Source organism: Neovison vison, chromosome 13 (assembly GCF_020171115.1).
Source record: "Neovison vison isolate M4711 chromosome 13, ASM_NN_V1, whole genome shotgun sequence".
NCBI lineage: Eukaryota > Metazoa > Chordata > Mammalia > Carnivora > Mustelidae > Neogale > Neogale vison.
The window spans coordinates 13,300,949-13,315,970 of record NC_058103.1 but is presented as its reverse complement, the minus strand read 5'-3'; the positions used below and the strand labels follow the sequence as shown (position 1 = coordinate 13,315,970).

General features: G+C 39.3%; 1 protein-coding gene across 5 annotated transcripts in view; it reads right to left on the bottom strand.

Moving 5' to 3' along the window:
- Positions 1–15,022, bottom strand: part of RGS6 (regulator of G protein signaling 6) — a 553,489-nt gene that overhangs the window by 154,369 nt on the left and 384,098 nt on the right. For all 5 annotated transcript variants that reach the window (XM_044231757.1, XM_044231758.1, XM_044231759.1 and 2 more), the window contains exon 3: positions 9,413–9,512. In XM_044231757.1, the coding sequence (XP_044087692.1) occupies positions 9,413–9,512 (100 nt within the window). The remainder of the gene's footprint in view (positions 1–9,412; positions 9,513–15,022) is intronic.

Here is a 15,022-nt window from a genome sequence, read left to right as displayed (position 1 = left end):
GTTTTATTTTCAGCATGAATGATCCAAATGGTACTTTCTGTTGAGGTTCTCTATGGGTCCTGCATGAATTACAAGAGAAATTTAATTTGTAGGATGAGAGGTCAAGAAATGTCTACCACCTCTTGTGTCACTAATTCCAACTGACAGGCACCAAATATGTAAAGTTGTAAACAAATGCACCATAAAGCCTGCTTCAAAGGGACTCATCTGAAAGAAATAATATCCACTCAACTCTGATCTTTTTGTGTCAGTGGGCATCATGGATCCTGTCAGTGTCAGCTGTGAATTCTAGAAAGCTTTCTTTATTTCAGTGTTCAGCTCTTATATCTTCCTATCACCTATACCCTTATTTCCTACAAATTCTTTTTTTCAGTCTATTTACTAGGTCTGTGTATTTTCCTTAATTTAAGTGTTCTGATTTCTTTCTTTCTTTTTCTTTTTTTTGCCAATACATTCTTTCTATGGGACCTTTTCCTCATACTGTAGAACTTTCAGTTTGGAGTCTCTCACCCAGACTCACTCAATCTGATCTATTACACACACACACACACACACACCTGCATATTCCCACATATTAGTTTATTTATTTGGTGTCGGTCACTAACAGTTGTTTCTTCTTTATCTTTGGGGTGATTTGGATAAGTTGGTAAGATTCTCAACTCATGGCTGTTGCTCAGGGATAGCACAGAGATGGGCCTTCCAGCAGGGATACATTCAGATTAATGTTATTCCCATCTCTGGATTTTACTTGGCTTCTGAGGAAGTGGTGGTAGCTTTCTAGAGCTTCTCTTAGTGATGGTGTCTTGAATGCTCTGGGACACACCTTACATGTCCCTCATCAAGACAGTTTTTGGGAGGAATCTCATACTTCTCAGCTTTCGCCACAGGACAGTCATTGTGATCTTTGTCTCCATTGTCTTGCCTTCTCCATGGAAGTCACTTTCTGTGTTATTCAGGTGGTCAGTCACATGTAGGTATGGGCAGTTTGTTGTCCACCAATGGAAGCGACAGGAACATTGTGTTGGTTACACCAGCCTGGGTTCATCCATAACTTTAAATCTTTACCTTTCAACCTTTATTGAGGAAATGGGGTCCTGATACAGAAGAGAGAAAGCTACTCCTGGCTGTTACCCATGGAGGGGAAACTCTAATGTCGGTGACAAAACTCCCAAAACATATGAGAGGGTATCTGCTGGTTTGCAATGGGTGATTGGCTATTTCCCTAAAGGTTAGAAGGATGGATGGAAGTGCTGAGTGGGAGAAAAGGCTGCAATGTGGGCTGATTGCCATTTTGTCCACACAGTCTCCATTGGTACAATAACAGAATGGTCGTAGATTCATGGATTTCCACCTTGGGTTTAGTACCTGAAGGTCTCTATCCAGATTTTCCCTAGATGTAGCTCTCTAGTCTGGTACCAGCAACTTGAGGACATTGAAGAGGTGTAATGTTTTCCTAAAATATCATCCCAGATTTTTCTCTAGAGGAGGTTGGTGGAGGTAAAAGCTTGGGGCTGCTGTCGTGGTGCTAGCACTCTGGCTATGGGTTTAAGACATAATGCTCATGGGATTGGCTACAACTGTGACTCCATCCATCCAACAACTTTACAGCTAGATTCTGTTTCCGTCTGTGGCTGCTGAGTCCCCACGGGTGCAGACTTAAGTTCTTCTGCGCTTGTTGGCATTGCCAGATGAGGTTCCTCTATTCCAACGGCTAACTGTTCCCTGTGTCACAGCAGGTGATGGCTGAATGTCATGGTTGCTACCTTGAACAGGCTGAACATGAGATTTATCTTTTGTCCTGGAGTTTGAGAGGTGTTAGAGGCAATTTCAACTCCAGCCTGAGCTATGCGCTGTGCAGGACATGCTAGCGCTCAACAGTAGACACTGACTTAGTGACCAGCTCAGGCAATGGTGGTTAAGCAGAAGGTGAGTATGTTAGCAAAATGCATTCTAACAAGATAAAACTACTAGTATCTGAGCCTTTTGAGGACTCTATCATATAAATAGAGTTGTTTTTTAGCTTTCTGCACTGACTAGTGATGGTTACGTTGTCTCAGAGCTGTGCCAGTTACCATGAATCCATTTGCTTTTTAGACCCCTAAGTTTTGTTGTTGCTGTCTGCTGTGTTGTGACGTGTTAGGACATATTTCTCCATGAGTATCTCACATACCTGCACATCTTTTTTTTTTTTTTTTAAATTTTATTTATTTATTTGACACACACAGAGAGAAACCACCAGTAGGCAGAGAGGCAGGCAGAGTGAGAGGGGGAAGCAGGCTCCCTGCTGAGCAGAGAGCCCAATGCAGGACTCGATCATGACCTGAGCTGAAGGCAGAGGCTTAACCCACTGAGCCACCCAGGCGCCCCACATACCTGCACATCTTGAGAGTGAGGCATTGGTTGTCTTTTGTATGGACTACCTTTAAAGGATATTTCATCCAAGGATGTTTACTTATCACATTGTATTTTTACATAACGGCATCCAACTCTGGGATTATATCTTTAAAAAATCCTTTATTATCATTTTTGTGGGGTGTCAAAAGAGAAAAAGATGAATGTATCCAATCCATCCTGTTAACTGGGATCCCATTTTGAATGAGTCCCCCTTTGCACGACATCTAGTCACCAAGTTCTATCAATCTTTTATTCCATCCTTCCCTCAGAGTCTTATAGTCACTATTCTTTCACAGGGGGCACTGGAGGGGGGGGTGGTCCTGGGATTAATAAGCTGTGTGACCTTGGAAAAGCAATGTGGGCTGATTGCCATTTTGTCCACACAACTACTGGGTCCCTCACCTGTACAATGGAGATAACACTTCTTACAGGACTTTTGTGAAGATTAAATGAGGAGCAGCTCTAAAACTGTGATTCCAGTTGACACTCTGGCCCCTGATTTCCTGCTTAGACTCCCTCATCTAAAAAGGCTCGCTAACTAGTTTCCATGTTTCCTGTCTCTTCCTGCTTCTTTAAAAATTTTTTTAAATTCAATTAGCCAACATATGGTACATTGTTAGATTCAGAGGTAGTGTTCAATAATTCATCAGTTGTGTATAATACCCAGTGCTCATCATGTCACGTGCCCTCCTGAATGCCCATTGCCCAGTTGTCCCATCCCCCATCCACCTCCCCTTCCACAACCCTCAGCTTGTTTTCCAGAGTCAGGCTTGTCTCCTTTTCTGATTTCTTCCCATTCAGTGTTCCTTCCCTTCTCCTATGATCCTCTGCACTATTTCTTATATTCTACATGTGAGTGAAACCGTAGGACAACTCTCTTTCTCTGACTTACTTCACTTAGCATAATACCCTACAGTTCCATCCATATCAATGTAAATAGTAGGTATTCATCCTTTCTGATGGCTGAGTAATATTCCACTGCATATTATTCATTCATCTGCTGAAGGATATCTCAGCTTCTTCCACAGTTTGGCTATTGCAGACATTGTTGCTATGAACATTGGGATGCTTCTAACACAAGGATGTGATGTCCCTCCTATTTAAAACCATTACCTTTGGGATAAAGTCTATAAGTCAACTTCCTTTACTTTATCTGTTATCTTTTTAAAGATTTCATTTATTTTGTTTTTTTGACAGAGAGAAAGAGAGTGAGGGAGCACAAGCAGAGGGAGTGGCAAAAGGTGAGGGAGACGTGGGCTCCCCACTGAGCAGGGAGCCTGATCTGGGCCTTGATCCAAGGACACTAAGATCATGACCTGAGCCAAAGGCAGACACTTAACCAACTGAGCCACTCAGGCCCCCCTATAGTCTCTTATTAAGGTTAATTCTTCTGGATGTTCTGTCAATGTGCTCCTCTCTTCAAATATAGACACACACATGTGTTTTAAAATATAACCACATAAATGTGAATGATGGGCTGAAGTCTGCATCAGTAGCATTTTGATTCTTGATGTAAAAATATAACTGGGCTTCTCGAAAAAAAATAAAATAAACGAGCTCATTTCTGCTGCAAACTGTCATACTTTTCATGCATTTGAGTCCGTGAAAATTCTATTTTCTCTGCCTGGAATGACCTTCCCCAGTTTTAAACTGAGTTTAAGATCCAGTTCTAAAACTATTTCATGTGGTAGATCATTATAATAATGGCTCTAAAGAATCATGTCTCCCTAGGTCAGTGTGACATTCTATTCCTATACCAGAAGGTAGAGTTGGTTTCTCTATCCTCTTCAATCTAGGCTGGTTTTGTGATTAGCTTTGAAGAACGGATTGCATGCACTTAACATTGCATGAGTTCTGGAACTTAGGCCTTAAGAAGACTTGTAGTTTTCCCCTTTTCCCCTTAGAACTCTGAGAGAATCAGGCTGTGAAGAAGCCCAGTCTAACTTGCTGGGTGACACAAGGTGACACAGAGGAGAACTGAAACCATCTGAGAGTAAGCACCACTGCTAAACAAATGAGTAAGGCCATCATAGACCTCTAGTCTCCACTGAACCATCAGATGACAAGGGCCTCAGGGGTAAGACCATCAGAAGAACTACCAGGATCACTAATTCATGGAATCATGATCACAAGAACTAAAAAAACCATTATGATTTGTGGTGGCTGGTTATGCAGTAATAGAAGACAGATATACAACCTTAGAGAACTGTTCTAGAGCTCCTCAAGAAAAACTCATGATTCTTTCTTTTGAGCTTTGTTCATTTTTTCTACCATAACACATAGCTCATATAATTTTTGGTCTATCTGTGTCTGTTTCTTTCATTAGATTAACAGCTTTCAAAAAGCAGAGACTAGGTTTTTACTCGCCTTTTCATCCCTGTGACTACTCTAGTGCCTGGTATATAGCAACCGTGGGCATTTATTACACAGGTTATATGTATACCATTTCCTCAACGGCTTTCACTGTCTTCTGCAACTCATGGTCAGTCATACATAAAATTGTTCATATCCTCATCATTTTCAGTTAATATTCCCTTCATCTTCTTGTTCTTCCTCAATGGCCCTGGTTTCCTGCAGCCCTCTAAGGTGGTGGCTATTTTCCCTCCCATGCCTTATACATCATAGGTTTGAAGGCAGGTAAGTGACACCCTAGCTTCTCATGTCTTCTTTTAGAATCTATTCATTCCCTGTCTCTTCTCCCCAAAACAATAAGTTTGACTCTCATGACATCAGATTAAACCACCCATACCTCTTGTTGTGAAAGTCACCTACTGATGCCTAGGCCTCTGTCTCTCATTCCACAAAGATTTTATTTTTATTTATTTATTTTATAAGATTTTATTTATTTATCTGATAGACAAAGATACAGCAAGAGAGGGAACAGAAGCAGGAGGAGTAGGAGAGGGAAAAGCAGGCTCCCCACTAAGCAGGAAGCCTGATATGGGACCCTGGAATCATGATCTGAGCCAAAAGCAGATGCTTAACAATTGAGCCACCCAGGCACCCTTCCATGAAGATTTTAACCACAGACTCACAATCATCCTCTTTAACTAACCCCCGATAGTGATTTCAATATCCACATAGCTCAGTCTTCCCAAATCATGGCCTCTTAGTTCCTCGACCTCCTCTCTTCTACCTCCATCCTATCTCAGTCACTTATTTTTTATTTTTATTTTTTAGCCTATCTCAGTCATTTATTTTTTTGTTTTTATTTTTTAACTTCAAAGTATTTCTCCATGAAATATTTATTAATTAAAAATTAATTACAAAGTCAGGAAGATAGAGACCCCCAAGGGCTGGAGGAGGCCAAGCATGCCCACCAAAACCTCATTGTCCAAACTGGCGTGTAGGAAGGTGGAGGCTGGCAGCTAGAGCTGGGGTGGGAACACGGAGATTCTGCCCGAGTTTTACTCCCCAATAAACTGTCACTCTACTTATTTCACTCTAACCTATTTATCAATAAAAGCTTTTTATCTCAGTCATTTATTGCCATGGTCATACCTCATATCTGTGACCACCAATACACTGCAATTCCTCCATAATTCCAATTTCAAATATTCCACTATCCAATCACCAGTCTCTACATTTCTAGCTCTTACTTTGGCCTCCAACTCCAAAACTCCTTTTTCACCAGACTACAAAGTTTATGGTCATCACTATGCCTCACTGTTCCTCACCCATCTCATGTTTCACTTCCATCCTACTCAGTTAAAATTTAATGGTCAATCATTTCAGTTATTCTCTTGCCTCTCTCTTGATTTATTATACTCTCATACTTGCTATAGCCTTAATTAAGTCTAGCTTTCTACCTGATACATGTCCAAATCCAGAGGGCTAAATGTGCCTGGAGAAAGAATTGCTCCTCTTTAAATTCATAAATATTAATAATCTCAAGAGGGTCCTTAATGCTACCTCACAGTCAAACTCTTTTTCCTTAGACCAGACAATCTCTTTACATTCCTAGATGACTATTCCCCAGCTTCTAATCTCTTCTCAAACCTAACATTTCCACCTTCTCTCCTTTCCATATTACTAAGAAAATAGAAACAATTAGAAGGAGACTCCTACAAGCTCCTACCACTCCACCATGGTTATTTGCAACTCTGTGCATCTACTATGGCTCCACTCCTCTTTCTATGAATAAATTGTACATATTTCTAGCTAGAACCACCCAACTAACATGCACGAGATTCAATCTCTGACCTACTCAATGAGATCACTTCTTAAATTTTTCCTGTATCTCCTGCGGCATTTTCCCCTCTTTAGTGGGTCATTGCCATCATCATACAAGCATGTCGCCTTCACATTACTTAAAAACCTACATGTCCTGACTCCATTTACCCCTCTAGATTCTACTGCAGTTCTTCCTTTTAAGGAAAACTTCAAAGATTAATTAGTCTCACTACCTCCCATTCTGGCTTGAAACCACTCCAGTAAGGCTTTTTGTGGTCCCTTTCCCCAGACGCTTCATGGAATGTGCATTTATCAAGGTCAGCAGTTGAATGCAATTGTTGCTAAGTTCAAGGTTGATTCTCAGCGCTTCTTTTACTTGATTATCAGCAGCTTTTTACACAGTGGATCACTCCATTCTTCCTTGAAACACTTTCTAGAGAGTCTGGCTTCCAAGAAACCAAGTCCTCCTGATTTTCCTCTCTGTCACCAGCTGCTCCTTCTGTTTCTTTTGTGGATTTTTATACGCCAGAACATGCCTGCCTTGGAGACTTAGCACTTGCTTTCTGGAATGCTCTCTCCCTCAATATCCACATGATTCAATCTTTCATCTCCCTTCCATCTTTACTCAAATACTACCTCTTCAGAGAATTTTTTTGGCTTCCCGTTCCAAGGTTGCAACACTACTATCTCCCTTTCACACTTTATTTTTCTCTTTGGCTTTTATCTCTACCTCAAGTTCTAAAAATCTTTCTTATTTATTTTGTTGTGTCCTCTATTAGAATCCAAAATTTCATGATCAGAAATTTTGATTTTTTTTCATTTATTTCCAAATCCCCACTGCCCAGCAATATTTAGAAAATAGTAAGCACCCAATAAATTTGTGTCGAATGAATGACCAAGTATACTGGGAAAAAAACCAGATGAAACTTCTAAAGATAAAAAAAAAAAAACAATTGAAATGAAACACCTAAAATCTAGATTAAAGAGAAAAACATTTTTCAGAGAACAACATATTATGAACAAAAGTAATACTCCATGGTTCATCTTAGGAGTCTAGCAGAAATTTGATACCCAAACCAGCAGGAACAGTAATAAGAACAACAAACTAATCTTCCAAGGGAAATAGATCTAAAGATCCTAAACAACATTTTATCAAACAAAATCCAGAAATGTATGAAAAAATATATCATAACCAATATTAAAATTCCATTTAAATAAATTTCAAGATTAGAGCAAACTAACAATACAATTATCCTTCATTATCCAGACCTATTTGGTACCTACCTGAGTTCAAACAGTGACAGTCTGAATAATGAGTTAGGATATTTATAGGTACCTCAGTTGAATTTACTTATTTTTTAAGGTGACATATAATATTGATTCCTTTTTTTTTTTGGTCTGCTGTTCTATGAATTTTAACCTACGTGTAAATTAATGTCACCATCACCACCACAATCAGGATACAGAATAGTTTCACTGTAACCTTATAAAATTCCTTCCTGTAATCCCTTTATAGTCATATGCTCCCTCAGCTCTCAATCTTTGGCAACCACTGATCTGTCTCCATCACTAGAGTTTTGGGCTTGTTTAGAATGTCACAAAAATGGAATCATATAGAATACAATCTTTTGAGACTGGCTTTTTTCACTCAGAAAAATAACTGTGAGGTTCATCTAAGTTGGTGTTTGTATCAATAGCTCACTCCTTTTTATTGATGAATATGGGTCTACCACAGTTTGTTTATTCATTCACACATTGAAGGCATTTAGGTTGTGTCGAGGCTTTGGAGATTATAAATAATGCTGTTCTAAAGACTCATGAGTTTTCGTCTACATGCACATTTTCATTTCTCTCAGATAAATACCATGGAGTGGGATTTCTTGGTCATATGGCAAGCATTTGTCTAACATTTTCCAGAGTAGCTGTATTTTTACCTTCCACCAGCAGTGTGTGAGAGTTCCAGTTGCTCCATAACCTCAGTAGCACTTGGTATTTTCAGTATTTTTTATTTTAATTATTCTATAATTTGGAAAGTGAATAACTATATTTTGATAATGAGGGGAATACCTAAAATTTTATCTTAACTTATTTGGTTATTTGTTTAGGTATAAGGGACGCATACCTATGTGGTTAAAATTATGAAGATAAGCAACAAACTGATCAGGATAAGAGTAGATAGTGGTACTCGTGGTGGAAAGGGAGGCAGATGTCTCCATTAGGCTCATGAGGGGCTCTAAGATACTGATGAAACATTATTTAGGAGGCAGGGTGGTGGACATGAGTGGCCTGATTTAGTATTATATCTGAAACTATATCCATGCATTTGATATACTTCATAATTAATTTTAAAAAATGTCTGAGCATACAAAACACACAAAATCCTCAAAGTAATGCAGAAAAATATACTGAAACCATTTCTTTTCAGAGTTCAAGTACAGTGAGTTAGAAATCTAAAAGCATTTTGTAGAATTTGAACACAAGACTTTCTTAAAGCTTGTTTAAAACTAAAATACTTTCTTTAATATATCTATGCTTGTGTACATCTCATAGGTCAAATTGCTGATGGGCTATCCAGTTCATTAATGAGCTTGTTTCGTTCCAGAAGCCTCAACCTGTACACAAAAGGGCTGGGCATGGTAAAGCAATTCTGAATCACCGGCAAAGCGTAGCTTCTGAAAACCATGACCAGCTTTAAACAAAGCTCCACTTTGTTTAAGAAGCACATTGAATGTATCATCTTTACTAGTCACAAGTTCTTAGACACACCTCAGGGCACAATCAAGACTATACAACCCTTCAGCAGACTTTTCCTATTGCCACCAACATTTGTAAGGAGAATGTTTACCTGTGACAACACTGGGAATTTTGGAGAGAAAGCTCTTGACTGTTCTGATGGGCACACCACCTGTCTTGTCATCTTGCATCTTTGTAATGATGTCTTCGATCTGAAAGAGGATAAAGAAGTGTCATTTCGTCCCATAAAGTAATAGTCTATTAATAGCCAAATGAACATGTATGAACAATAGCGATAAAAAAAGGCCTCCACCTAGACAGACAATAAACACAGTAGCAGGATCTGTAATAAACCAAGCACTGGGGATGGGAGGGAGGCCATGAGGTTATATATAACAGCATAAAGCGCAGTCTCTAGAAGAACAGACACCTAGATAAAGAAGGTAAGGAGGGAGGAATATTAGGATTCCTAATGAAATCGAACTTGTAATTCAATATGCAATGAAACTCCTCCTTTTCCTAGATTTGGTTTATATATAGGCTGAACAGTATGAAGCACCCGGCCTGTGGGACCACTGCAGGATCCAGGCAGAGTCACACAGGAGAAAAAGAAATACTATAAATTAAGACATGAAAAGTTCTAATCCAGAGAAATTAGAGGGCAGGCTTCAGTGGCTGATGGTGGTGGTGTGAGGGTGATCACTTTACACCAAGATTAAAGTGGAACAAGGACAGAATCTTCCCCTTTTGGACTAAAGAAGACCACCACAGCCATGGTGGGCTGTGGCTTCAACCCAGTGAGATTTTACTAATAAAACAAGATATTATGTATGTATGTTGAACACAGAACTGACAGAGAAGATAGACTACTAAGGATGTAGGTGCATAAATTGGGAAACCAATTTGTAGCGAAGAATTGATAAGCCAGATGTAATTTGCAGGAAGATTTAGAATAGGACACAGAACAATTTATGACAAGAACATAGGTCTTATTGTTTGGGGAGTTGGGGGGTAGGGGGCACCGGGAAAGGGGCAAAGATGATGCTTGATTTTACCACAGATCTCACTCTCCTAAGCAACAGAATATCTGTGAAACACAATGGTGATCCTCTGAGCACTGCCATAAAAGTTGCACATAACTTTAAGTCCAGAAAGCTAAAACTCTAGCCCATCTAGTCTAACATACTTCTATTGCAATTTGAGGTTGAATTTCTCAAAGTTACATGGCAACTTGTTTGATAGATATGAATAAGTCATTAGAGACTAGGTTAGGATATAGAATAACTTAATAATAAGATATAATAGCTAAAATATATTAAGAATTTACTGTGTGCTAGGTGTTATTCTAAGTACATGCACATATTATCCTATTTAATCTTCATGATTACTTCACAAGCTAGATTCCACTGTTATCCTCATTTTTCAGATATCAAACCAGGGTGGATCGGGTCAAGGTCTTCTAAAAAATAACCTTCAAAATCACAATGGCTGAGTATAACCAATTTATTTCTTTCTCTTGCTTCAAGTCTATCACGGGTCACCAGGGGGACTCTGCTCATTGTAATTACTCTGGGACCCAGGCTGATGGAACAGCCACCGTCTTGAATGCTGCTCATCATTGTTCTAGAGGGACAAGAGAGAATTCTGGAGAATCTTGCATTGATTATTAAATGTTATAGCCAAGAAGTTGGATATAACACCTTTGCTCACAATTCTTTAACGACAACTAGTTATATGGCACCACCCAACCACAAAGGAGCCAGGGGGTCCAGTTTTCTGGGTGCCGGGAGGAAAGGGGAACCAACAATCTGTGAGCAGCACCAATGACCACCACAGAAGTTAAACGACCTTCTTAAAGTCACACAGCTACCCAGCTGAGTTTAAACACAGCCACAGACCTCAGAGCTCAGGTTTCTAACCCCTAGGCTGGGCTGCCACTCAGTAAGATTCCCAGAAAACCAGCCAAGCAGAAAGACTGCTTTCCTCTGGTTATTTCTAGGTTTTCCTGAGAAAGCACTGATAATGAGAAATAATCTTAAGCTCCTGGCCCTTTAAGGGGTGGATGGCTATATCAGGCTGAGAAGAAAGGTTATTCTCTACAGACCTGCATTCTGTTAAAGGCCAGGATAAGAAGACTTTTCATCCACATTCATGTTAATCGTCTCAGCTTGTGCCCCTACCTTACTGCCCCTAACCTTAACCCGATGATTTAGAGTAGTCTGAGTATTCCTTACTGATAGTCAAGGAGAATTATTCCTAGAAAAAAAATGGTCATATTTTCAAAGTAATCTATGCTTTTGATCTGGTGGGCTATCTGAAACCATATATATCAGTTACATTGATGCTTTTTATAGAATGGACTCAAAATCATTGGGAATTGGAGGGAAGCCAATATTTCAGTTCACTTAGACTCCTGACTTGCCATTAGATGATAATAATTTTGAGTCTCTGCTGATATGGGCTGGATTTAAGGACTGGCTGTGCAGAGGAATGTTCCACAATTCTTTTCTTCCATGCTCTGTGTAGTCATTTCATCACAGCACTGAATCTTAAAAGGGAGTATTTATTAAAGAAGACCTATCTTCTCATGGGGGCTCACAGTGTGCCAAGAGGTATATTATTTATCAGAGGTTACAGTCAGATCAAAAGGACAACCCCCTTAAGTGACCAGAAAGGCAGTTACATTGTAGCAATAGTTTACAACACCAGAGTTGTTGAAGAATGTTCATTGGTCCCCAATTTTTGACTCCTCCATAGTATTAGTATTTACCCAATTCCATGCCCTGGCCTCAGAGTGGGCAGAAAGTCTGCCCCTGGACTTTTGGGTTAGGCCATGTGACTTGCCTGGTTAATGGGAAGACACTGAACATGATATGAGCAGAGGCTTTCAGTGTACCTGCATGGTCATGCTCACCTTCTTCTCTTGCCTTCCTGTCTCAGACAGTTGTTCCAAGGTTGGGGGCAGGTGTGGTGAGAGACATCTGGAGCAGAAGGGACCCTACCTGCAGCTAGATAGGTCAAGCCTCAGTTGACCTGCACACTCAGGAGCTTATTGCTATATACCCCTGAGTTTGGGTGGTTCGCTAGGCAGAAAAAATGTGTCTCTAGTTTGCTGATGCAATGGGGCTTTAAAATAAAGGCACCTATCAAAAATTGCTGAAGCCACACAAACCCTTAGCAGTAAGAATCAATGAGTCCTAGAGGTGGGGCATGCTAAAATCCAATGCTATTTAAGGATGCAGAAATTCCAATTATACCATCCACCATTTACTTAAAAATTCTCAGGGCCTCTACTCTTCTGTAGTTCATTCTGTTGTTGTGTTAGGAAAATTTGTGATAGCTGAGTTTGATTCTGGAACATGGTCTTGTGCAACATCAGTTAATAATACTACCTCTGAATTATTATTATTATTATTATTATTATTGGTCCTGGTTTCTGATGAAACGCCAAGAGTACAGACCTACCTACCAAAAAATCCAAAGTGGTCTCCCAGGGGATTATATAAATTACAACGGCAAACATTTCAGAACATGTACATATGATCAATGCTGCCCTTGGTATTGTTTTAAATAAATGATCTAATTTATTTCTCAGTCTTAAGAGACTACTAAGTCAGTTACTTAGTAAAGATGTTGAAATTAGGCTGAGAAAAGCTATATTTCTCCATGAACAAAATGGCTAGTAAGTGGCAAAGCCCAAACTCTTGTCCAAATCTTCCTGACTCTAAGCCTCAAGCTCCAGCAAATCCAAGATTCATCTTATTTTCAACCAGTGTCTGCTGACATGCTCTTCAGATACAAGACACTTAATACTGTTTGCACTGAAGGGGAAGTTCAGCTCAGTCACAAGGGGGTGGAGAAGGAAACAGAGAAATCAATCCAGATAATCAGATTATCAACCATCTCAGGATTTATTTTGGTCCAACGACGGCTGATGCCTAGCTGCTCTGTGTTTTTCTCTTTTCCTGGAGACTTAGTGAGATTTATCTTCTACTGGTAGATCAAAGCTCCTGGGACCAGGGAGATGGGAAGGTATCTACTTATATTTTCTTGGCTACTCAGTCCCATCTAACTTTTGACACCTTTTGTTTCTGGAGAAGAACAACAGTAATTCCCTGACACCCTTTAATACAGAGCTGTGAGTCATGAGGGAGAATGTTGGACCTAAGTTTCTCTCGGGCAGTCAATATGAGGTGGCCCTGATTTAGCAGCGAGTGATGCAGAAAACCTCGTTGGCCAGCTCATCAGGTTCTGCCAGGATGAGTCCCAAGAACCAGGACAACCTCCTAAAAAGGAACTCAAAACTCAGCACTGACAGGCAGATAGAACTTTCTTCCAAACAGCAGGGCAGATCGAAACCATTGCACCACAGGGTGGGTTTCCTCGGAACTAAGGAATGTCATGAGACAGTAGACGGAATTCTCTAATGGAGCTGTGGAGTGTAAGAGAGGAGTGAGGAGCAGCGACCACCTCTCCACAAAGTGAGGCCATACTAGGGGTGCAGGAAGAACACTGGTTGGAGGCCCAGGAGAAATGATAGCCTTAGCTTCACTGATTTTCTGGAGAAGTAAACTCTCTGGACTTTACTGCCTCATCTCTACAGTGAGGAGCCTGGTCACTAAAATGAGATCTCTAATTCTAAGACATGAGAGGTTTCTCTGGCCTGACAAATGCAAAGCTGTCTGCGAGGAAAGGAAAGGACAGGACAGGCAGTCGGGCCTCTGGGTCCCCATTCTCCATGCTGCTCACCTGCCAGGTGGTTCCGTGCAGAACCTTCTCTTGGACTGAGGCACAAGGTGGTGTGCTGAGCAGGACTAGGGAGTTTTGATGCTTTCAGAAATCATTTTGGACAAATGACATTAGAAGCCAGAGACATGATCCAAAGAGGCCCTGACACTGCTCTTTATTGATCGGTCCGCGCTCGCTCATCTCTGCTGATACAGATGGCCCTCCTAACAGAAATGACTAAGGGCCAATATTAGTTTTGTGTGTGTAAATTAATTATCTGGTGAACTGATTTATTTAGCTTGTTCAATTTTTCCTCAGTGGAAGATTAAAAAACTAAGAATAGCGAAACTATATTGCCATTATTAAACCATAAGAGACTCTTAATCTCACAAAACAAACTGAGGGTTGCAGGGGGAAGGTGCGTAGGGAGAAGGTGGTTGGGTTATGGACACTGGGGAGGTATGTGCTATGATGAGTGCTGTGAAGTGTGTAAGCCTGATGATTCACAGACCTGTATCCCTGGGGCTAATAATACATTATATGTTAATAAAAAAAAAAACAAATTAAAAAATAAAGATGCAGGAACACTTAAAAAATATATAAATATTATATATGTATGTGTATATATGTGTATATATATTATATATAAATTTATAATTACAAATTTATTAATTTATATATTATATATAATTTATAATATATTATATATAACATATATAATATATAAATAAATATATAATTTATATTATATATTTATTTATATATTATATATATATAATATATTATATTATAATATATTATATTATAGGTATCTACTTATAGATACCTAGATAGGTATCTACTTATAGATTATATTATAGGTATCTACTTATCTCTATAAGTAGATTATATTATATTATATATATATTATATTATATATATATATATTATATATATTATATATTATATATAATATAAATATATAATATAAATTATATATTTATTTATATATATT